Source organism: Rhipicephalus microplus, chromosome X, assembly GCF_043290135.1.
Source record: "Rhipicephalus microplus isolate Deutch F79 chromosome X, USDA_Rmic, whole genome shotgun sequence".
Taxonomy (NCBI): Eukaryota; Metazoa; Arthropoda; class Arachnida; order Ixodida; family Ixodidae; genus Rhipicephalus; species Rhipicephalus microplus.
In genome coordinates, this window is record NC_134710.1 from 226352586 (window position 1) to 226376493 (window position 23908).

General features: G+C 42.7%; 1 protein-coding gene across 1 annotated transcript in view; it reads left to right on the plus strand.

The window, feature by feature from the left end:
• The first annotated feature begins 857 nt into the window (after positions 1 to 857).
• Positions 858 to 23908, plus strand: part of LOC119187499 (zinc finger CCCH-type with G patch domain-containing protein) — a 50017-nt gene continuing 26966 nt past the window's right edge. The window contains exons 1-7 of the mRNA XM_037435628.2: positions 858 to 1015; positions 1081 to 1186; positions 1253 to 1341; positions 4831 to 5052; positions 13974 to 14462; positions 16330 to 16373; positions 19052 to 19116. Of these exons, the coding sequence (XP_037291525.1) occupies positions 959 to 1015; positions 1081 to 1186; positions 1253 to 1341; positions 4831 to 5052; positions 13974 to 14462; positions 16330 to 16373; positions 19052 to 19116 (1072 nt within the window). The 5' untranslated portion in view covers positions 858 to 958. The remainder of the gene's footprint in view (positions 1016 to 1080; positions 1187 to 1252; positions 1342 to 4830; positions 5053 to 13973; positions 14463 to 16329; positions 16374 to 19051; positions 19117 to 23908) is intronic.

The following is a 23908-nucleotide window of genomic DNA, read 5'->3' on the forward strand; positions in this document are numbered from 1 at the left end:
CAAATTGGCACGTCCCCTTGAGAAAATGCACTGACAACGCTGCGCCCTTAGCCTTTGTACTCCCGCGCACAGCCCATCATGGCGGTATTTTTTTTCCCTCCCGTGAAAAGTTGCGTAGGGTGAAGCCCTTTACAGAACATTATCAGGTGTTCGGCAGCTTCCTCCTCCTCTCCACTCGCACTGCATATCGTGTCTACTCCTTCGTATTTGGCCCGATAAGTCTTGGCTCGCAATATTCCCGTCCTGGCCTCAAACAATAGAGAACTACCCCGAGCATTATGATAGATCCTTTCCTTGGCGATTTCCTGCTTAAAAGTTCGGTAAACCTCTAGTGCGGAGAAGGAGGAGGAATAAATGAGGAAAGGCAGGGAGGTTAGACAGTTCTCAGACCGGTCTAGTGCGGACTTTTTAATCATGCCAATCTCCACATGTCGGTCTCGGTTTCCTTCACCTTCTTTTTAACCGATAGTTCTTTTTGGTTTGGCCCCCTGCTCTTTTCTAAGTATTTACCCGCCAATTTTCTGGTTCGCTTCCTCCATTTTGCATCGACATTCCTCATGTACAAGTAGCTGAAAACCTTCCTAGCCCAACGCTACTCCCCATTTCTCTCAATCGCTTCTCAAATTTTATCTTGCTGCTAGCTTCCCTGCCCTCAAATGATGTCCATCCCATATCACCTTGTACTCCCTGATTTGGTATATTCCCGTGAGCTCCTAAAGCAAGCCTACCTATTCCACGTTGCTTAATTTCTAATCTTGCTTGAATCTCTCTTTTCTGGCACAGCAGCGGCGCGGCGCGGAAGTTCATCGCAAAACGCCCACACGAGAGCCAGCGCTATTCCTCCATCACTCTAGCCATATGTGTGTTCCTCCATTTCTCCATCACTCTAGCTCTCCGTGTGTTCCCTGAACAGAATAGAATATTGCTAGTATATGAAGCATTCGTTGCCACCTGAGACATGGACACAGAGGAGAACAAGGCCCTCCATGAATCACTAAAGCAATACGAGCTGCAAGTATGTGTCTAATTTTATTTATTTGTTTCTCCTGAAATTTTTTAAAGCGTCGCCGTTCATTGCAGCTTGAAGCGGTCAAACTTTCTTTAGCGTCTAGCGCTAGTGACTCCCAGGCTGCTGAATTGTTGGAATTAAAACATAACTTGGAAGAAGTCATTCGCCTTACCCAAGGTAAGTGAGACAGACTGCTAATTGTCAAGAGATGCGGATCGTGAATTTTTCGTCCGCGTCCTCTAGCAACGCTGCGTGGTGCGGTGGACAAAGACTCGACGACAAACCAGATACAGGTTAACGATGACGGCGACGAAGAGTTTGCGAGGTTTCAGGTGAGCGCTTCCATTTAATCCTGAACGACGCGAGTGATTATAATCTTGACCGCTGCTTTGGCGCGGCGTGTTAAACGGAACGTGGTTGCGTTGCTTCAAGAAGCCGCAAAACTGCGCGTTTTGAGTTTTGCTTAGTACAGTGAAGGAAGTGCTGCTCCAATTGCTCCAAACTGCTCCCAAAGAGAAATGTTACTCCATGCTGCTCCAAAGTGCAATATTTGCTTGTAACTGCCCCAAATCTGCTCCGAAAGGGTGTTGGCAAAAAAAGAAAGAAGTTGCCATGGGACCATCTCGTGAGCCTAAACGAAACCAAAATAAAGCTGTATACGCTATCATTCCTTTGCCCACTCTTGAAAATGCTGGCTTAAAAACGCTGGTCCTGTAGTGTTTTTAAACGTTTGAAACAAAAGAGAAATAACACACTCTTGAAAATGCTGGCTTAAAAACGCTGGTCCTGTAGTGTTTTTAAACGTTTGAAACAAAAGAGAAATAACACTATTTGAGTATTCTCTTCCTGGCTGTCCAGCCACTGCTCTTGTGCACTGGTCTATTGCAACTAGGAAAAAATATTTTCCTACCCCAGGAGCCTTTTTCTTGAGTTATGTGAAATACACATGAACGACTTCAAACAGTATGCCAGAGTGTTGAAGCAAGACTGTCTCATTCATTGTCAATTTGACATTGATGACAGGAATGAACATACTGTTGAACGTCATCTTTCATTTGTTTCCTCTGGAAACGCATAGCAATTCCAGGTAAAGTGTCAATATCTTCTCCTGATGATGGGTTTCGTAGAGTCTTTTCAGGTCAAGTCGAAGCGTTTAGGCTGTTGCACTTTTATTCTGTGGTAACTTCCCCAGTGCAGTATATGTTGAAGTTAAGGGTGCTGATGGGCTGGCGTGAAAGGAGTAATTCATAGGGCCCCCTGGTCGAGTACCAGTGCTTGCACAGTGACAGTGTTGCCAACACAGAATATGGTAACACAAGTCCATTTATCGTGAATATCCTGTGTTCTATTGTATCTGTTTTTCCTCCACGGGCCGTCCCTGTTGTACTCTCTCACTGTCAACAATACTAGCATTTATGACTTTGACGCTGGCTCCGCTGTACAATAGAGCACTCTCCTTTGCTTTCTATTAACAAAAACAGATATGTGCAATAGGCTTGTGTGAGACAAATAAACAGCTTTTCTTAATGTCATCAGACGGAAGCCGGGACCCTTCTTACCTATTTTTTGTTACGTCATCTAGTTTTTCGTTATGGCCCGAGTCTCCCCGGTCGTCGAAAAAGACACACACGTTGCGGTATGCTTCCAGCTTGCAAGTGGGCGTCTTTCATCAGCTTGCGTAGTATCTGTACACCTTGCAACAGCTGTCATGGGTTGACGCTGGGTTCTTAGGGGCTGGAGGTAGATGTTTTGCATTCCATTCGGGAGTACTTCAACCATGTTGGGTCATCTCACTTGTATTCGCTTCTTGAGGTTCAGACTCAAGCAATGGATGATAAGCAGAACCACAGACCTCTCAGGCAAGCATGTAAGCCAGGTGGAGCTTCCATATTTTCTTGTAAAAATAGCTCAATGGAGATTCAGACGTGTACTTGAATACAATTGCTTTCTCCCATAGCAAGACCTTGTTCTTGCTGAAGAGCTGGGAAAACTTTCCGCTCTGTCCTTGGCTTTTTGCTGTGAGTGTTGACATGCAACTTGTTCTAATTTTTCACTATTCCGGATAGGAATACAGTAATTGTATGTTTTTCACTCTATTCTCGTCACTGTGCTAGTAATTTTCATTGCATGCATATTTATCTACCAGTACTCGGGACTCCTACATTCTGCATCCAACATGTCTGACTTCACATGCTTGATACTACACTTGCTTATTCTTTCAGTCTCGTTTACAAGCAACTGCACCAAATCATTTTGCTGCCTGTTCTGTTCCTGCTGCATTTCGAGAAACTTCTTGGCCAAGTTGATGGAACTGTCAGGCGAAGAAATGGTGTTAGGTTTCGCGTAGCTTCCACTTGGAGTCAGAACAAAATTCTCCTACTATTGAAGGTTAAGTTGATCCCCACTTTTCCTTTTGCCAATAAATCATCTGGAGTGAGCTTTGCTTTAGTGGTTATATAGGAGACAAATGGGTCAGACTCATTGCTTCCAGAAGACCTTTTTATTTTTCATATTGAGGCATTGCAGCCAAGATTCGGATGCCATCGCGTTGACTTGCTTCAACTGTGAAGTCCACACACATCTCAACTTGAATGTCCTTACAGAAACAATATGTGGCTGCGCCAATTTGTAATAATACTCAGTTGGGCTAGGTTATAGTTGCAGTCATGTTTGATATACCGCACACCCTCATCTTGCTTGTGTTCCCTCAGGCATTCTCTAATGCCTTCACAATGACCACCTACAACATGTACTGTGAAAACACTTGTGTTCAGCTCGGTTTCCTTCTGATCATAACACAGCTTGCGATTCTCATGCCTTTCTACCTTTCCAGCTTGGGAAGCTTGTGCCTTGTGAAGGGGGGTGGAGGAGGTGGAGCTGTGCAGCTTGCCTGGCGTTGTAAAGATTAAGAAGCTGATGGATGAGGTCTTCTCTCAAAGCTTGTTGAGACCTTATGAAATGGAAATGAAACAATGAACAAACAGCAAACCACTTTGGTCACTTGTGAGAGAAGCGAATACGAAACTACACTTACCTACGAGTACTGGCTTAAGTCCCAGGTCGACCCTCAACTGAATCACTCTAATAAATTAAATCTGAGCTGTCAAAGTCACCTTCAGAGACTTTGATGCTTGACTCATCAGAAAAATGAGCTGTTGAAGCAGCAAAATGGTGCAATTTATGGCTGTTTCTTAGCACAGCCTGACGGGAGCCTCATGCCACGGTCTGCTGCATTTGCCGCTACCGCTACCTACAAATCTCTCACTCATGTACCACGGTTTTCCAGAAGAATGGAAGCTTTGCCAAAATTGGAAGTCCAGTGATTAAACTACACGTTAGACAGCAATACATGCAAAAACACATGAAAATTTTAATTAAGCTGCATGTGGAAAGTCGTCGATCATTTATGATTTGCTCCTAGGGGGCGATGCCAAAAGAGTTAAAAACACAGCTTGTTGTTCTCAGAGATTAAAAAAAAAGAAGCTTCTCTTTTGCTAAGCATTAGTTTTGTGGACTGTGCTATTTAAATAATTGATGGCGGCACTTCCTATTTTTTTATTTATAGATTTCTTGTGGCAGTGAACCTTGTACATGTTCATTATAGTGTTGTAAAGTTCAATATCAGCAATACACATTAAATTGATTTTGTTCAGAGAGTTGCGGTGGCATAATGTGAGGCATAATATAGTCAAGTCGAAGCTTCACTTTGAATAAAAATGATAGTTTGCTGTATTTGGCAATGTCGTGTCCTACATGACAGGAAGAGGAAAGGGATGCTAGACAAGGGGATATCAATGAATGCACTTCTGTATTTTCTACAGGCAGAGATGAAGAGTCTTGGTGCTTTAGCAGAAGTGCAAGATCAAGCTGTCACTGCTGCCGAGGACCATTGTAAAGAGCTTGCAGAACTTGTGGATCATCTAGAAGGCGCTCATGTGAAGGCACCATTTTCCAAAGACTGGGGACAGCTCCCATACCACAGTGCTGTTGTTCTCTCCGTAGATGCTTCTGACATCACTCACATTGATGACATCAAAGTAAATGTGAGTGAATCATTGTAGCGTAGTTTACATTTATCTTAAAGAGGACCTGCAACACTTTTCCAGGTAATGATCAGATGGCTTCATTGAAGCAATTTATTGCCCAACGAATCAACTGCTGCTGAAGTTTTTAGAATCCATCAACTGGGAGCAGAATTGCAAGAGTTTGATGCACGTTTCAGCTGTTTTCTCGCTCCTTTCGTACCAGCGAGCATGCTGAAAGCTATGCAGGGGGGTGGACGACACGAGGGCAGTGAAAACCAGAATATAGGTTGAACCGTCAAACTTTAAATCTCTGAAAAAGGAAATTTAAAAAATAGCAAAGTATTGCAGCGCACCCTTACCTTGGTAAATATGCCACACAACCAGCTGCAGTGTAGTGACATTTCTTTTTATTTGCGATAGATCATCTGTGCACAGTAGTTAAATGCCAGAAAGCCACAAAGTGTTGTCACTCAGACTCGTGTGAACTCTAGTTCAACGATATCTGTTTTTCACTAGTAACCTCCCAGAGTGCATCATCCTTCGTTTGATCCAATGCGTTACTGATGCAGCATTTGTGAAAATACGCAAGTACGCCGCCTCAGCACAAAGTCCTTATGCTTCATAAATCGGCGCACCCACGATGGTGATCTCTTGAATTTCACCCTCGTGAGCCCAGAGTCGCGTACTATCTCAAAAGCTTTCACACGGATGAACTCCGCTGTTACGGGTAGCGACATTGCATGCAGCTCCCAGACGAATTCGGCGAGTAGCGTTTCCAGTTCCAGGTACACTGCAGTCTGTCCACGAAATGATGTTTTTTTGTTGTTGTTGCTGCAAGATGTGATGCGCTGCTTTTGGCTCCTCTAGTATCGGGACGCTTTTCTTCGATGCACCGAATTCCCGTTGTGCTGCCAGGTTGCCGTGGGCTTTGGCATACAGAATAACTTTTTTTTAAAGCCTATTGTAAACTTCCGTCGACTACCACTCATTTCAGAAGGAAATATAAAAAGAAAATAGCAGACTGACAGCAGATAACCAAAGCAAAATGGCGTTGCTAGAACACTGTAGGCCTTCCCTAGCCTCACCTGATGGCGCTGCTGTAGATGCTCTTAATGGTAATGGAGGCTTTCGACTTCAGCTGCCCACTATTGTGAGACTTCCACATTTTTTTGCAAATGACCAGTATATAAGAGAAGGGCTGATACGTTGCATTAAAAAAAAAAATCAACCTGTATATCAATTTTCAGGGTCTGTTTGTCTTTGAGCACACATCATAATCTTGGGAACTTTCTGTCTGTGGCTTACTTTCAGTCTGATTGCAGGCGAATGTTTGGGTATGTCGTGTCATCCCGCGACAGCTGAGGTAACTATGCAGCTCACAATGCTCAAATCAGACAATGGTTATTAAGTTTGGTCATTTAGGCTTGTGGAATCAGTTTTAGGAAAAAGAGCAAGGGATTTCTAGCTGACTGATAAGTAACTGTAAATTTCACGCTGCGTTCTATGCTATAATGTTTAGCTCAAGTGTTCTCTGGAGCTCGACTGCCGATTGGCAACATTTTCTTATGTTAAACAGTGTTGCTAGGGTCCTTTAAGAACAGACTTTGCAGGTTGGCTTAAAGGGGTCCCGACAGCAACTTTCGAAACTGTTTTTACTGTCATATAAACCTTCTGTATACAAAAACTGCTCTGAGGAAGTGTGAGGCTCAGTGAATGTTTAACGATATTTTATTTTGATATTAAAGTGAGTTTTCTCTTGGCGCATCCACTGCCATCGGCCCCAGCATGACGTTAGGCTACAGTGTCAATTCTGGTGACTTCCTGCACCACTATGGCTAGTTATGTTGATGTTGGTACACTTGAATCTCATTAATTCGAACTCACGATGAAGTTCCGTCAAAGCTACGTGTATTTCAATGGGCGAAAACGCCCGGTAATTAGAACGCGCAAGCACTTTCGACGGTTAATTCCAACATACCACGCCCCGAAAATGCTCTCAGCACCCCACCCAATTCCGCGGCGGTACCTTTGACACCTTAACGCTGCGCGGGAAGGAAAGGAAAAAGAAAGAAAAGGCTGTGGTGAACTGTTTGCTTTCTCTCAAATGCCGATCTGCGACACGCCTGTGCTGCGCTTCTCCTTTTTCCATCCCTGTCACGTAAAGACCCTTCTACTTCCAACGCCGCGTGCAGAGAGAGAGAGGAAAAGAAAAATAGAAAGCTGTCGTGGAGAGTGGCTCACGCGCCGGTGCCATGCTTCCCCTTTCCCGTCCTTGCCACGTAACCCTTCTCTTTTCAACGACGTGCGCGAACGCAAAGAGAGCAAAAAAAAAAAAAAAAGCTGCCTTGGAGTGTTGGTTTATTCTAAAATGCCGATTTGCTTCTCTCCATGTGGAGACACTCCTCCTTTCTCTTCACAATGCTTTGGCACAGAGGGTAGTAGCGAAGATGCAGTCGTTGTTGTCGTCATTAGAGAGTGTTGGCGCTGGACAGTGCCGCGCAGAACTTCCCTTGCCAGGAGAATGCTAAAGCTGAAGTCTTTAGCATTCTCGGGGCAAGCTGTGTGCTTTGCAAGCTGTGTGCTTTGCAAGCTGCGTGCGAAATTGATTGACTCGCTGCAAGGTAAATGTGTGCAGACGCGCATCACCGATTACTTCAAATAATGACGGATGTCCTGCAATTTGTGAATAAATGCAAGTCTTCTGAAACTTTCCCCTCGTGTGTTAGCTCAATGTACATGCGCCACTGCATGGGGAGCCCTCTGTTTACTTAGCTTTCATTAATTCGAATTTCTTTTAATTTGAACAAATTTTTGGGCCCCTTCTAGTTCGAATTATCGGATTCGACTGTACTAAAAAATACAGTATAGTAATTTGCATGCCACCAAAAACATTCACACTGGCTGCTTGTACTTCTCCAATGGAGCCACACAGCATTACGGCAGTGGAAGCATTGTGATATGTTGTGTGAGCACGGAACAAGGAACTAGTAATGCGTTGTAGTGTCAGGGTACAGTAGGAACTGAAATTAACGTTAAGAACATGCTTAATACGTTTTTGAGTGAAATGCACTTGTCAGTACCTCTTCAGAACTTGTTGAGAACTTGGTTTGTCATTTCGCAGAAATAGAACTACAATTGAAAATTATCTTGTCAGTGTAGCTTTAACATTGTCGTGTTAATACCGATAGAATGCCATGTTGAACTGTGACCACACTTCACTTTATGTAATTTTATGAATCGTTAAGTACCCTTTGGGGCTCCTCCATGAAACCGCAAGTGGACATGGAGGAGCAATAATGGCAAAATAAGAACAAAATAGACTTTATAACGAGTGCACGCCCAGGCATCAGTCAGCATGTGGAAGTGGTTGACAAGGTACGATGCAGTGACCATAGAATGGTACGGTCACGAATTAGCCTAGACTTGAAGAAGGAACGACAGAAACTGATACGTAAGAAGCCAATCAATGAGCTAGCACTGAGAGGTAAAGTACAGGAATTCAGTCTCCCTTCAGAACAGGTACTTGGCTCTTAGTGAGGAAAACATCCTTAGCGTAGATAAAATGAATGATTTATTTATTTATTTATTTATTTACAATACTGCCAGTCTCTTACGAGACCAAAGCAGGAGGGCATGAGTATCAAAATACAATGAATGCTAAGTACTTTCTTACAGGCGGCATACAGAACTGTAGTTCTGTATGCCGCCTGTAATGACACTCCGTAATTATGACACTCCGTAATGATAATCTGAAGAGTATCATTACGGAGTGTGCAGTGGAAGTTGGAGGCAGGGTAGTTAGACAGGACACTAGCAAGCTTTCCCAGGAAACGAAGAATCTCATTAAGAAGCGTCAAATCATGAAAGTCTCAAACACAACAGGCAAAATAGAACTGGCAGAGCTTTCAAAGTTGATTAATAGGTGTAAGGTATGCGATGTAAGAAGGTATAACATGGAGAGAATTGAACACACTCTGAAAACGGAGAGAGCGTCAAAGCAGTGAAGAGGAAACTTGGGATAGGCAAAAATCAGATGTATGCACGAAGGGACAAAGAAGGCAAAATAACTGCCAATATGGATAGGATAGTTAAAATAGCGGAGGAGTTTTACAGAGATCTGTACAGTAGCCAGCACAACCACGACATTAATACTATGAGAACTAGTAGTAACCCAGATGACACCCCACCAGTAATGATAGAAGTTAGAAAAGCTTTGCTGGTGAGGATCAGGTAACATCAGATCTGCTGAAAGATGGAGGACAGATTGTGTTAGAAAAACTAGCCACCCGGTTTACGAGGTGTCTCTTGACAGGAAGAGTACCAGAGTCTTGGAAGAACGCTAACATCGTCTTAATACATAAGAAAGGAGATGACAAGGACTTGAAGAATTACAGGCCGATCAGCTTGGTATCTGTAGTATACAAGCTATTTACAAAGGTAATTGCTAACAGAGTAAAGAAAACATTAGAATTCAATCAACCAAAGGAACAAGCAGGATTTCGAACAAGCTACTCAACAATCGACCACATTCATATTCTCAATCAGGTAGTAGAGAAATGCTCAGAATATAACCAACCGCTATACATAGCCTTCATAGATTACGAGAAGGCGTTTGATTCAGTAGAAATATCTGCCGTCATGCATACACTGTGGAATCAGGGCGTTGATGAATTATATATAAACATCCTGGAAGAAATCTACAGGGGATCAACTGCTACCATAGTGCTTCATAATGAAAGCAACAGAATACCAATCAAGAAGGGCGTAAGGCAGGGGGACACAATCTCCCCATTGCTATTTACCGCGTGCGTACAGGAGGTTTTCAGAAGCCTGGAATGGGAACAGTTAGGAATAAGAGTTAATGGAGAGTACCTTAGTAACCTGCGCTTTGCCGATGACATTGCATTGCTGAGTAACTCAGGGGACAGATTGCAGCTCATGATTACGAAGTTAGACAAGGAGAGCAGAAAGGTGGGTCTTAAAATTAATCTGCAGAAAACGAAAATAATGTACAACAATCTCGGAAAAGAGCAGCGCTTCGAGATAGGTAATAGTGCACTTCCAGTTGTAAAAGACTATGTCTGCTTAGGGCAAGTAGTAACCGTGGAGCTGAACCACGAGATTGAAGTAACTAGAAGAATAAGAATGGAATGGAGCACATTTGGCAAGCACTCTCAAATTATGACAGGTAGATTGCCACTATCCCTCGAGAGGAAGGTATATAGCAGCTGTATCTTGCCGGTACTTAGCTACGGAGCAGAAACCTAGAGACTTACAAAGAGGGTTCAGCTTAAATTGAGGACGACGCAGCGAGCAATGGAAAGAAAAATGGTAGGTGTAACCTTAAGAGACAAGAAGAGAGCAGAGTGGATTAGGGAACAAACGGGGGTTAAGGACATCATAGCTGAAATCAAGAAGAAGAAATGGAGATGGGCTGGGCATGTAGCGGGTAGACAGGGTAACCGCTGGTCGTTAAAGGTAGCTAACTGGATTCCCAGAGAAGGCAAGCGTGTTAGGGGGAGACAGAAGGTTAGGTGGGCAGATGAGATTAAGAAGTTTGCGGGTATAAATTGGCAGCAGCAAGCACAGGACCGGGTTAACTGGCGAAACATGGGAGAGGCCTTTGTCCTGCAGTGGACGAAGTCAGTCTGATGACGATGGTGATGATGAAGTATCCTTTGAAGTTTGAATTGTTGGGCTAGTTGGCTTAAAACAGGAAATGAAATTGGGCCTGCATTTTTAGTCTTTTAGATTTTTGAGTCTCCACTTCGGCTGAAAGTTTCAAGCAGTCAATCATTAACCATAACCATGTGTTGAAGATTGTGGGTGTGAAAATTTTAGCATTTGCTGAGTATCTTTTCAGTGCCCTTTGTGATAAAGAATTGGATACTTTTATGCTGTTGGTAATTTTTTGGTTTTGAACAGTGATTTTCAAATGATTGAGCAGTGATAAGACCACTTGAATGATGCTCACATTTAGTTTCAACCTAAAAGGTGTGCTTGTAATGTCTTTGCTACTTTGCATAGATGCTCATTTAGGCATTTAATAGTAGAAGAATGTTCCGCTAGTGCGTGGCACCTATGTTGCAGTTTCGTGTGGTCATGTGGCCAGCTGTGTTTGCCTAGCCACTGCAACTTCAACTGCCTTGCTTGGTGCTCTTCGAAATTGAAACTTCCACTGTGTGTTCTGTAAACATCTTTAAATAAATAATAGTAGTACACTCGCACAAGATACCCAGGCATGATAAGTGAGTTATAAGCTCTTTATTGCAGAAAAAAAAAATACGAGGTGAAAAATTTCTGTGTCCGTGCTCGTTTAAATTTAGCTATAAAATTGACCTTTTATGCAATATTTTGTCGCTTAACAATGGGTATTTTTGCAAAAACGGCCGCAAAACATGTATGAATCATAGGGTAGTATATTTTCAATCGCATTTGACATTTTTTTTTTTTTTAGATTTGAGGTTCGGGGTTCACCACAAAAAATGCATGAGTAATAGGGCAGTATGACAAAGCTGTGTTTAGTTTCATTTAAAAACTCAATTTTAGTCAGACATGAGAGCCACTAATTCGGTTTGATGTCATGTTGCCAAATAATCTTCTCTGAGGCTGTTTGGCATGTGAAAATCCAACAGAAATGTAACTGTAACACACTGTTATATTTGGTGTAAATGAGCAATTGTTCCAATTCTCCAGCTTCAGCTTGCCATCAATTATGTGTTTTCCAGAGTTGCACGAGCACGGTATCTTTGTTATTGAATACTATGTTCATCGTTCTTAACAGCTGCTGTCTGCTCAGTCCCGTGAATGCTTAACTTTAAAATCTGTTGTGTTTACAAGCCACAAAAATAAAAATATTTTGCCTAAAAATTTCATGATGATGAGACAATTGCCTGAATTACAGTACCTGTGTTCTTAAGGGCCACATTTTTTTTTACAATGTGGCATGTGCACATTAAGTCTGAGAATTTAGTATGATTTGTTATGGCATCACATATATTGATCAGTGGTTTTACAGAAACCTTCAAGTTTTAAAGTTAGTATAGCAGCATGGTGGGTAACTGTGAGCAGCTCTGAAAAGGGGTCGATACTCAGTGCCAAAACATGTATTTAGGGGAAAAGCACCTGACACTTTTTTCAGATGGTCTATGACAGCTTCTGATTTTGATAGCATGGTTAGCGAGCTAGCTGGCACCCTAAAACTAGTAGGTGGCATCCGTTTTCTTGCTTGTTGAGATCACTTGCAAGGTGCTAGCCTTTTCTGTAACAACTATTTTTAAAACAATTATGTCACTCGGACGCTAAGACAGAGGTTGTTGCATTTAGCACTATTGCCCTTACAGCTGCCACTGTGCTCATCTGAACAAAGGAAAAAAAAAGTACAGGAAATACTTTATGCCATGGCATTTGTCGACGTACCTTTTCATGTCGTTGTCATCCGCTTGAATCTTCTTTCATGCTTATTGGTACAGAAGCAAGAAAGACCTTTGAGCTTGTGATATTGACTTGTTCTCTCTCTACCGTTCTCTGTTGTGTGGCGTGAAATTCATTAAGTTGCTTAATAAAGCCGTGTGTGACCTGTAACAATTTGATTCCCTTCAACTGGAGAAAATTTTTACAGCGAAAGCTGTTATGAGATCACAACTCGGGTCTCGCGCAGCGCCGTAGTTGTCCGCCACCGTCGTCAGTGTCCGTAACCACATCGCGCAAAATTAGAAAAAAAAAAGTCTAGTACCAATGACACAGTGGGGCTTGAACCCGGGTTTGCTGGGTGCCAGCCCAGTATTCTACCACTGAGCCACGGCACTGCTTGGGACTTGTTGGCAAACTTGCCTTAGGCAGGCTTGATGTCGGAAAAGCAATCACGTTAATACGACTTATAAAGCGTTTTAAAACGGCGATAGAACAAGCAGTCATCGCAAAATGCGAATAACATAACGAGTGGGTCGACCAATGCTTCAACCCATTACAAAAGCTCGTTTTCGTTCAGCTATTAACTGTGGTGCTTGAACTATTGGCACAAAATTCAGCTATTAATCCACTGCATGAATAATTGGCACAAAATTCCTCGCAATAGTGTAGCGGATACCACGCTTCTCAGAAGAAGAAAAATAGCGCAGCGAATACCGTCCTACTACCCCCAAATTTTATTAATAATGCCGTAGTGGCCATCAAGCAAGTGTGCTTGCAGGAGTTACCCAATGAGTGTCTAGAGAAGGCTCTGAAAGGCCACTCTTCTAGCTTTCGCTGTGACTGTGCTACGCCTTCCGAGCAGGCCTGGCGTTTTTTTTGTGTGTGTGTGATGCCTCGGTGCTCCTGTATGGCAGCTACCCGCAGTGGTAGCTTAGGATGTAAGGGCTTGCGTTGTTAAGCTCAAGGGTGTAGTTTCAATTTCTTGTCTTGGTGGCCACATTTCGATGGGGTAAAATTGCAGAGAACACCCATGTTTATAGATTTAGGTTTGCATTAGAAAACCCAAGGTGGTCAAAACTACACTGTGCCTCGCAATCATATCATGGTTTTGGCATGCAAGGCCCCAGGAATTATTATTGGCTGCAGCAGTGAAACTTTGATATATTGAAATTGTGGATAAGTAGTTTTTGTTTTATTGAGATTAAAAAGTGTGTGATAATTTGTATGTATGAAATTGTAAGTTGGTAAATATATTTAGAGTTTCATTGTGTTGAAGCGCATTTTGTGAAGGTTTAGTTATTTCCTGTAATGATGGCCCTAGGCAAGCATCGTAGTCATAAGTTTGTGAGAAATTAGTAATATGCAGGTCCAAGATTATTTTTTACATCATAACATGTCATCATTATGTTTCAATCATTAGGCTGTTTTATGCGATGTTGGCATTTTCTATTACTTTAATTTTGTTCATGTTTGATGCCAACTTCTGTTCTTCACCTTGGTGCAGTGTCTTTATTCTACCATTGCAGGTTATGTTCACGCACCCGACTGTGTCAGCCATGAAGCCATGTCCGTTCTTCCTTGAAGGTCGCTGTAAATTTACCCAGGAACAATGTCGCTTCTCTCATGGTCATGCTGTTGCACTGTCCGACCTGCGTGAATATTCCGAGCCCAGTTTTAGCGGCTTTAAACCTGGCTTACCTTGTCTCGTGAAGAGTGACAAAGATGGCCTATGGCAGCTGGCTGCCTTGGAGTCCATTGGAGAACGGCAAGATGAGGTTGTGGTTCGTCTTTCTCACTCTGGGAAAACAGTGTCGACTGGAGTTGAGGATGTTTTTTATTTGGAAGACGATGGAACAGTGGAAAGCTCAGACTCTGAAAGTGACTCCCAGCGAGCCGCTGATGGTGTACCAATTGCAGGAAGTTGTGAAGATGATCAGGAGGGGGCACCTGTTGTTGCCTGGTCTCCAAGTACTGCATCAGGTTTGCCTCTTGGAGCTTGGGAGAAGCACACAAAGGTATTAGCATTCGCTTCTGCCAGAATGTTTTTAATTCACAAAGGAAATGGGACATACCTGATGACTTTGTGATATCTACAAATCAGGGTAATCTAAATATAAAACTTGAAATAATAATTTGATTTCATAACAGCAAAATCATCATTTTGTGCATACAGTATGAGAAATATTGGCGTGGCCTGTTTTGGTTTACTCAGCTTCCCAATTCGAGAATGTTTTTATTGCGATAGCAATTATATGGACACTCTCAGCTGGATTTTCCTGTTGGCACCAGCATCTGCGTTGATGTCATGCACCGTATATGTATAAGTGTCTATATATATGAAAATGCAAGAAATAAAAAAAATCCTGAAAAAGACTCCGGCGCGTGAAATCGAACGAAGAACTACTGAGTCGTGAATGCGAGGCGTTAACCACTGAGCTACGGAGAAGCGCGTCCTTCAGCGCTCGAACGTCAAGCTATATATATCTACGTAGCACTTACCGCTGGTGATGGGCATCTCGGAGGGGAACTATCATTTTTCCAGCATTAACAGCAAGATGGCGCAGAGAGCTTGCGGTAATGCGCGCCCTTGTCTCCCACGCGCACTTTACCTCGTGGAGGTAAGCGGATGGTCGTAAAGCCCCTGAACGCACACTCGCGCGCCCTTATCTCGCGATAGGGAGCATCTTATGTCTTGGCTGTCCTTAAACCTTCACTGGAACAATTCTGTTGTAGTTACCAGGTGCAATCATGCAAAAGCTCCGTTTGCAAAAAGAGCACACTTTTCAGACCCAGCGAAGTAACAATTTAGACGCTTATTCGCGTTCATCTGTACCTGTGAGTACAAGTCGTGCATTATATGTGTGTGAGAAATGCGGGGCACGTTTCGATCTGCTTGCCATTCTGCGAGGGACCTTCTAATTTCTTGCTATCACGTTCATTGCTTCATCTTTGCGGCAAAGCTGTAACTTTTTAATCTGCATGAAAAATATTTTTCTTTTCTTTTTACCTATTTTCGGATTCAAACTTTTTGTTTTCATATACAGTTGACTTTTCATTACTGTCCGTCAAAGCGATAGGGAAAGGAGGCCACACAACTCAATTTGTAAAGCAGGCTGTTAGATATTCAGAAGGTTGTCAATTCAGATAATACTGATGTGTTGTTTTACTTGGGTGGAATTTGCTAACAGTACACAAATATGACTTCACTACTTAAGTTTCTTTAACGGTAGGCAGCAAAAAGGGGCCATATCATGCTGGAAAAATTATGGCAGTCTGTCTGAATGCAGATGTCTGAACAATTTTTTAGCTGGAGGGTGGGAAGGGACAGGGGTTAATCCCCATTTCCCCCCGGCTCGCCTGAAGGGCACTTACATAAGTGTTTATTCATTTATTCCAGCCAGAGAAGCCATTAATCAGTGTTCAATCACTGTTTTTTTTTATTTCGCTTTCTCCCAAGAAAATACCAAATCCAGTGCTACTCAGCTTTAGCACTACTACAAAAATGAGGAATACTTAAGAAAACGTATTTATTTTGATATGTCTGGTGCTTTCTGGATTAGCTGACTTTGTTTAGTCAAAATGCATAATACCTAAGCCTAAGGCCACCAGTTACTTATCTCAAAAGCAGCTTCCTGGCATTATCATTTGATTTTTTCCACTTTGCTTTATCATGACTGAAAAACAAAAGTATAATCAGTACTCTTGCATTATTACAATACTTCATTCATTCTTACCTTGTCATTAACTGTTTTTTAGCTACTTAAATTGAATAAAGGAACCCCCTCTTTCACACTGCTTCTTTCTATTATTCCTGCACATTTATCATATACAAAGCATACTAGATTATGATGGATCCTTAAATTTGTTTTGCTTTCTTCTCAGGGTATCGGTTCCAAACTGATGCAGAAAATGGGCTATGTCTGGGGGTAAGTTGAAGTGAGTGTTTGCTTTGGCTGTTGTACTTCTTCTCACGTAAAGTGTAGGTTGGGCGCATGTGAAAGCATTCCTGGGAATGGAACTGTTTGGAGAATGGGTTCGGATAGGTTTTTATGTTTCTAACGAAAGATAGACGGTGTCTGAAAAGGGGTTGTGGAAAGAGTGTTCGACAGTAGTAGTTAGTGTAATATTGTGTGCTATACAGCTCATGTTTGCTGTGCATCACTTTAAGTAAACCGTTGTGGTGGTGTATGAACATTGTGCCCGCTGCTTGTGCATCATGATAATACTCCCATGTTATACTGGAAATTGAGAGCATTGTGTTAAAAGCATGCTGCTATAAATCTTTTTTTTTTTTGCGTTCTGTCTCCTGCAGCTGTTTAGTATTATTACAGTGTTTGTAATGACAGTATTGTGCTGTTTGCTTTCTTTATTTTGAAATGTAACCAAGAAGTGCACATTTTTTTTTCTCTGTATATTAGTAGTGGAATAAAATGTGACAAAACTTTCTGGGAATGAAAGTTAGTTCATCGGTACAACAGTACAGACATAACAAGGGAGAAAGACAGAATAAAATCCAAAAGGCATAAGACATAGTCTTCTTGGTTTCTTGTTGTGAAGTAGAATTGCCAATCTGCATACTATTTGCAGTACAAAAGCAGTAGCTTCTGGAAATTCAAAAAATAAAGACACACTGACCTTGAAGAAGAAGAGACAAGGCTGAGTTGGTCACATTTGATTTATTGTAACTTGTTTAACTAAATATGTTGAAAAATTTTTTTTATGTGGAACAGTAGACAACATTTTTGAATTTAACTATTTTCATAAAAATTAAAAATGGCATTTTTTAAGAATTATTTTGAAGCTTCAGCGCTTTTGGTATATATACCTCATGCATTTCAGCACGATTTAGAAACATAACGATATGTGAGAATGCCACTAAATTATCGCAGAGGGAAGTGCAAATGCTTGTCAGTATTTACTGAATTTTATCGTTTAACTTCTTCTACATAGCAATGAATTCCGGAATTACAGATGTTTTGGGTCATTCCCCATGTTCGTAAGCATTTCTGTCAAATTACTTCCACAGCAATGGGAAATCAAATTCTGATATAATTGGATTTGGACACTAGGTGCATTAAAAACACAGAAAAGGTGAAATTGGCTGAATGGTGTACTTTTTTTAGATGAACAAAATTAATTTTCACAAAACTAACTTCACAATTACTGTTATAGGTCCAAGACCTTTGTGTTAGTAGACTTAATCAAAATTGGGAATGATGACCAAGATCTTGTGCTGGTTCTCGTCAAAGTTTGCAGGTGGTGATTTTATATAAGCCCAGCAATTGAATGAAGAAGTGGTCTAGGCTTGCAACATTAAAGTGGCCCCTCATGGTATATATATCAGTGCGCAGTCTTTACCTAAAAAAAAAAAAAAGATTAGCTTAATCAAAAGCAATCAGTGGTGTTGCTGACTGGGGAAGGAAGCTCTACACATTGTAATGGCTTTGCATTTCTCATGTTTTCCTAAATACAAACAGCTGATAGCTTGTGCTCAGCTTATTGTGCGCATGCATGTATTGTCATTCTAGTGAATTCCTTTGATTAGTTTGCACAATGAATATGGTGTGTTAAACCAACTAACCCATGGTAGAACGTTATTGAAAAAAAGCAGCACAATTACTTATATTTAATATAATTATTATAATTTCATCAGATCACATAATTGGGTTCTCTCTACATTCTTTTTTTGAGCAGACATAGTTGTTCATTTTTTATTCAGAAATTAGTTTTTTTCTGCTTACTTAGTATCTAATTTCATTGAACAGTCCTTATATAATATATAGGAGGAGAAATGTGCAAAAGTTTTATCTATACTGCAGGGTGAAAAAAAAAATGGCTGTCAACTATATATCACGGTTTTAATCTAAATCTAATGAATCCCAGTACTTTAAAAATTTGCTTAGTCTTCTTGGGAGCATCGCCTCAAATAGGAATATTGTTCATGTCTTTGTTCAGAATTCAAAGAAAATTGGTGTATCTGTTTTGGTTTCTAGAAAATTGACTTGTATGTACAGAACAAACAGTTCATCTGTGTATCACGACATCCAACAGAGTTCTGGCAAACTGGTTTGGAAGACTACATTTTTCGTAGTGCAAGGAAAGGCAAAGCATATAGGCCCCTACTTCTCCCTGAGCATGCTCTGTCTTCTTCTAATGGGATGTTTTCTCTTGTAGCACTCAAAGTGTAACACGAAGGTTTACTTATTTTCGAGGGGCCACATGAGAACCTGCAACATCCATTTGTCTCTGCTATTATTTCAATCATTTTTCCCCTTTCTTCCCAGCAAACAAAATGATTCAGTTTTGGTGAAGCTTCTTTTGCTTTCCTCATTTGTATTCCTCTCTCAGGGCTTCATAAATACACACAGAAAAATAAGTATGTGAGATTATTGGGCGAATAGTGCAAGCTATATTCTTCACAACGGCTTGCCATGTTTCAAAATGCAATAACCTGGGAAGGATATATTAAAAATTGCATATTTTATTACGAAATGCCTAAATATCTGTATCTTGCTAGAACTGGGAAAAATCTAGCAAGTAATGCTAAGTTTTTGTGCTCTTTTTTTTCCTATTTAATAGTTGCATCCTTTTCTTGCTTTATCAGGGAAGGACTTGGTATTAGGGGCAATGGTAGAACTGAGCCAGTTGAGGCTGTTGTGCTACCTGCTGGTAAGGAACAACTCATTTTCTTCTTTTTTTAAAAACTTGGAAAGCATATCAATACTAGCTAAAGTATCAAGATAAAATTACTGCCTTGTAAGAATTCCACTGCGCTGGGGTTTCAGGTATTGCATGTCCTGGCAGAATCAGCTGGCTTGAGTCTTAGTGGGCACTATGTATTCTTATTGGAAAGGTGTCATGTCTGTTTCATTATATACAGTAATACCTTGTTAACTCGATGTTGTAAAAATCAAGTAAAATTTTGAGATAAGCAAAGATGTGCTAATCGCGAGGAAAAATTATTATTTTTCAGAAAAGTCACTACTACTTGCTGGCTCTTCAGCGGCAGTTTATAATCTTTCTTCTCGTGCAGGTTTAAAAGCAAGAAAAATAACATACAAGAGATTTTAACCGGCTGGGCTTTGTCACGCTGCCACTTTACTTAGCAGAAAAAACTGCCTAATGCTCGTCTACTTTGTGGTCTAGGAGAGCGTCCTCTAGCTTCTTCAGGCATCGCATTAGAGTATCTTTCCTGCTGCTGCACTGGGCCCTATTTGGAACCCATACCATCAACGTCACTTTGTCTATGAACTTCGACCCTCGGACCCGCTTCCGCTGGCTGGAGAAGCTGTGCTGAAATTCATCCAGCACCTTTGAAACCGTCAAAAGCGTAGAGAAAGGGATGCCGAATTCCTGCGCGATGCTCGATTTCGTTCGGCCTCCTTTCTCGACTTCCTTAATTAGGGCAACCTTTTTTGTAGTGTTAGGGGCTTGCACTGCTTTGATGCCATGCTTTCTGCACTCACACTAAGTTGCCGCTCCTCACAGTCAGTGACAACTCTGTACGGATCGATTTGCGCAGATGAACGGAAATCGCAGCTCAGGGAAAATCATGTGCACTGCACAAAGCAAACGAGACAAAATACGCCAAGCATGTGTAGAGGGCCTCTCTGCTCAGCGCATGTGTCACATGACGTGCCACAGGGTTGCTTGACAGTAGAGTAATGTCACTGGCCGCTCCCAGATAGAAATGGGGAGGCCTAGCCTCACCACCGCATAGTTGGCTCTCTGGACAGCCCATAGTTGTGGTAGTAACTCTGGACTTTATAATGTAAGGCAGATTGGGCTATAGGTGGCAGCACCTTCACCGCGCTAGTGTTGACAGGCGGCCGGTGGCACGCATACAAATGTACGCAGCAGCGTTTTTGTGTGAGTGGTGCGAGCTGATTGTCGATGAATAATATGGTTTGACTGCAGCCTACTCGTAATATATACAGTAAAAACCGGAATATAAGTTGATCCCCCCCCCCAATATTGAATCTCTGAAAAAGAAATTCTTAAAAATTGCAAAGTATGGCGACGCACTCTTACCTTGATAAATACGCGACACAACCAGCTACACTGTGGTGACGTTTCTTTTTATTTCGACACGTAGTGAAATGCCAGAAGGCCACAAAGTGCTGTAACTTAGACTTGCCCGAACTTGAGTCCGATGACTTCTGTTTCTCACTAGTTACGTCCCAGAGTGCATTGTCCTTCATCGTATCTAATGCGTTGCTGATGCAGCATTTGCGAAAAGGCTTGCACACTATCTCTTTCGAGAAAGATTTCCATGCTGACCCCGCCACAAAAGGTCACAAGCAGTGGATGTTGTAGGCAGTCAGCAGGGGTCTCGGTATGATCGCCCAGCATCCACTCAATGTAGAGCTTGCACACACAATCTTTGAAGGGTTTATTGAGCACTATGTCTAGTAGTTGGAGGAATGATATTAGTCTTCCAGCGATCACGCCAAGGTCCGTCTTGCCATTGGACAGAGCTCTCTTTACATCGGCCGTGTTGAAATTAGTCTAGCACCAACATGCTCGGTCGCTGAAAAAGCGCATCGGATCGCCGATTCCACACGAGCCGCATTCACTCAAGCAAAAGGGACTCATTCACAAACCCTTTTTCGTTCGCTCTCATGATAACATCCCGAGGAAAGTCTTTTTTTGGTAGCCCCTTTTTTCTTGAAAATGACAAAAGGGGGCAGCTTCTTTTCATCGGCTGTGCACACAAGCATAACTGTAAATCGTGAATGCTCGCTGCCTGTCGTCAAGAGCTTCGCTTGCTTGGATCCTTTAGTGGTCACAGTCTGGTGCGAAGGCATATCGAACCAGATCGGAGTTTCATAGGCTGTCGATGAAGCCCAATGACAAAGCGCTGATATTCGACCAGCTTGTTATTGAAATCTTCAGGCAGTTTTTGGCACATGGTAGTACGCTGCCTTGGTACAAAGCCCTTTCGCTTCCTAAATTGGTGTACCCATAAAATGGCAAGCCCTTAAATTGCGCCCTCATGAGGCCAGAGTCGCGCACTATCTCTATAGCTTTCACACGGATGCACTCCACTGTCATGGGTAGCGACGTTGCACGCAGCTCCCGGACGACTTTGGTGAGTAGCGTTTCCAGGTTGGGGTGCACTGCAGTCCGTTCACGAAACGAAGCTTTTTTTTTTTTTTGGTTGCTGCAAGATGTGGAGCGCTGCTTTTGGCTCCTCCAGTATTGAACGCTTCTCTCCGAAGCACCGAATGCTCGTACCATCAGGTTGCTGTGCATTTTGGCATACTCGATAACTTTTTTCTTAATCTCTTATCGTAAACTGCTGTCGACTACCGCTCATTTCTGAAGGAAATGGAAAAAAGAAAACAGCAGACCGACAAGGATAACCGAAGCAAAATGACATTGCTAGAATACTGTAGGCCTTGCCTATCATTGCCCATTGGCACCGTTGCTGATGCTCAAGATGGCAGTTGAGGCTTTCCACTTCAGCTGCCCGTTGTTGCAAGACTTTTTTTTTTTTCTGCCAGGGACTGGTATACCGTATTTTCGCGCATATAACCCGCATCAAGAACCCAAAAATTTCAGTTGCCAAGTGGAGGTGCGGATAATACGCGGGGTTTTTCCTATAGTGATGCTTCACAGCAATGCGTGTTGTGCTGTGAAGCCCCTTAACAGTGTAGCGAAGGCTACAGAGGCGGTTTCCGCAAATTCGTGTTGCTCCGCAAGTAGCACGGCAGCTTGCGGCTGATTTTGGTTTCGCTTGCTTGCATCGTTGAAACGTTTAGAAAAACATTTGGGGAGAGACAATTCGATTGTTCAGTGTAAAATCTCACTGTCACACCACAAGTATTTTTTTGGACGTTCGCGGTCGCTCAGTGACCCTCCACATGTCCCTACGTCACGGACGCCATGTTTACTTTTGGAAAGGGCTTGCCGAAAAGGTGGTGCTGTCTAAGAAAGTTCCATAATAAATAAAGCAAGTTCCATAATAAATAAAGCAGTATTTATTTCAGCAAGGCAAATGAGATGTTATAGTGCCTATAGAGATATCAGTAAATTAATGTACTACTTTTTGACGCGGTAGAAGGCATGTATTTCGGTTCTGTTGTTTCCAGGGTGCTGTTACAGTGTACTAGAAGGGGTAGTGCTGTCAAGTTGTCGCCGAGTGTGAGCGCTCTTTACCTTGCTGATACCACTAGTTCTCCACATCTCGACCCGTTCGCCAAGGCTAAGTCGATCTGTTCTGTCACCATGAGTAGCGTACGGCGGCAGGCCTTCACGGCTCAGCAAAAGCTTAAGATCATCGCCGTCGCCGAGGAATTCGGAAATCGCGAAGCAGGCAGAAGGCACGATGTGGACAAGTCCTGCGTGCGACTGTGGAGAAAGAAGAAAAAGAGCCTACGAGCCGCGCACCGCGACCGTAGGTCATTTCGTGGCCCTAAGACCGGTGCCTACCCTGAGCTGGAGGCGGAGCTAGTAAAGTTCATCGAAGATGTGTGAAGCAGGGGTCATGCCGTATCGACCGAGGTGGCCCAAGTGGAAGCGCAGCGACTTTTGAGGGAGCTAGGCCTACCTCACGAGTTCCGTGCGAGCCGCGGATGGCTGCACCGCTTTATGAAGCGGCAAGGGCTCTCAATCAGACGGTGGACTACAATATGTCAACGCTTGCCGGCTTCTTATGAGGAGAAGCTGCTCAAGTACCAGAGATATGTAATTGGCCTGCGAAAGCAGCACAATTACATTTTCTCGCAAATCGGCAATGCGGATGAAACTCCTGTTTATTTTGAAATGCCGTTGGACACAACAATTGAGAAGACAGGCAGCAGTTCGGTTGAGCGTGCTGACCGGCGGGAACACGAAACTGCGCATCACAGTCTTGCTTTGTGCCCTCGCCGACGGCACGCAACTGCGACCGTACGTCATCTTGAAAAGGAAAACCCTACCAAAGGTTCATTTGCCTGCCGGTGTGGTGGTGCGCACACACGAGAACGCGTAGATGAACAGTGACTTGTTCGTAGATTGGATCAAGACGGTATGGGAGAAGAGGCCCGGTGCGATGCTTGCAAAGAGGTCTATGCTTGTTCTTGACTCGTTCCGCGACCACACAACTGAGGAAGTGAAGGACCGACTTTCACGCAACGGCACCAACTTAGTTGTTATACCCGGTGGAATGACGTCAATGTTGCAGCCTCTAGATATGTCACTTAACAAGCCCTTCAAAGTGCATGTGGATGGCCGAGTGGATGGCCGAAGGCTGCTATGACTTGACGCCGACAGGACGAGTCCAAAGGCCTGATATTGCCCTATTCTGCAAGTGGATTGTCGAGGCATGGAAGGCCATTCCAGGTGAGATGGTGCGAAAAAGTTTCAAGAAATGCTGCATCACAAACAACATGGATGAACCGAAGATGACCTTGTGCATAATAGTGAGGACTGCGGCTCAAGTGATAGCTCTAGCGAGAGCAGTGACAGTGAGTGAATT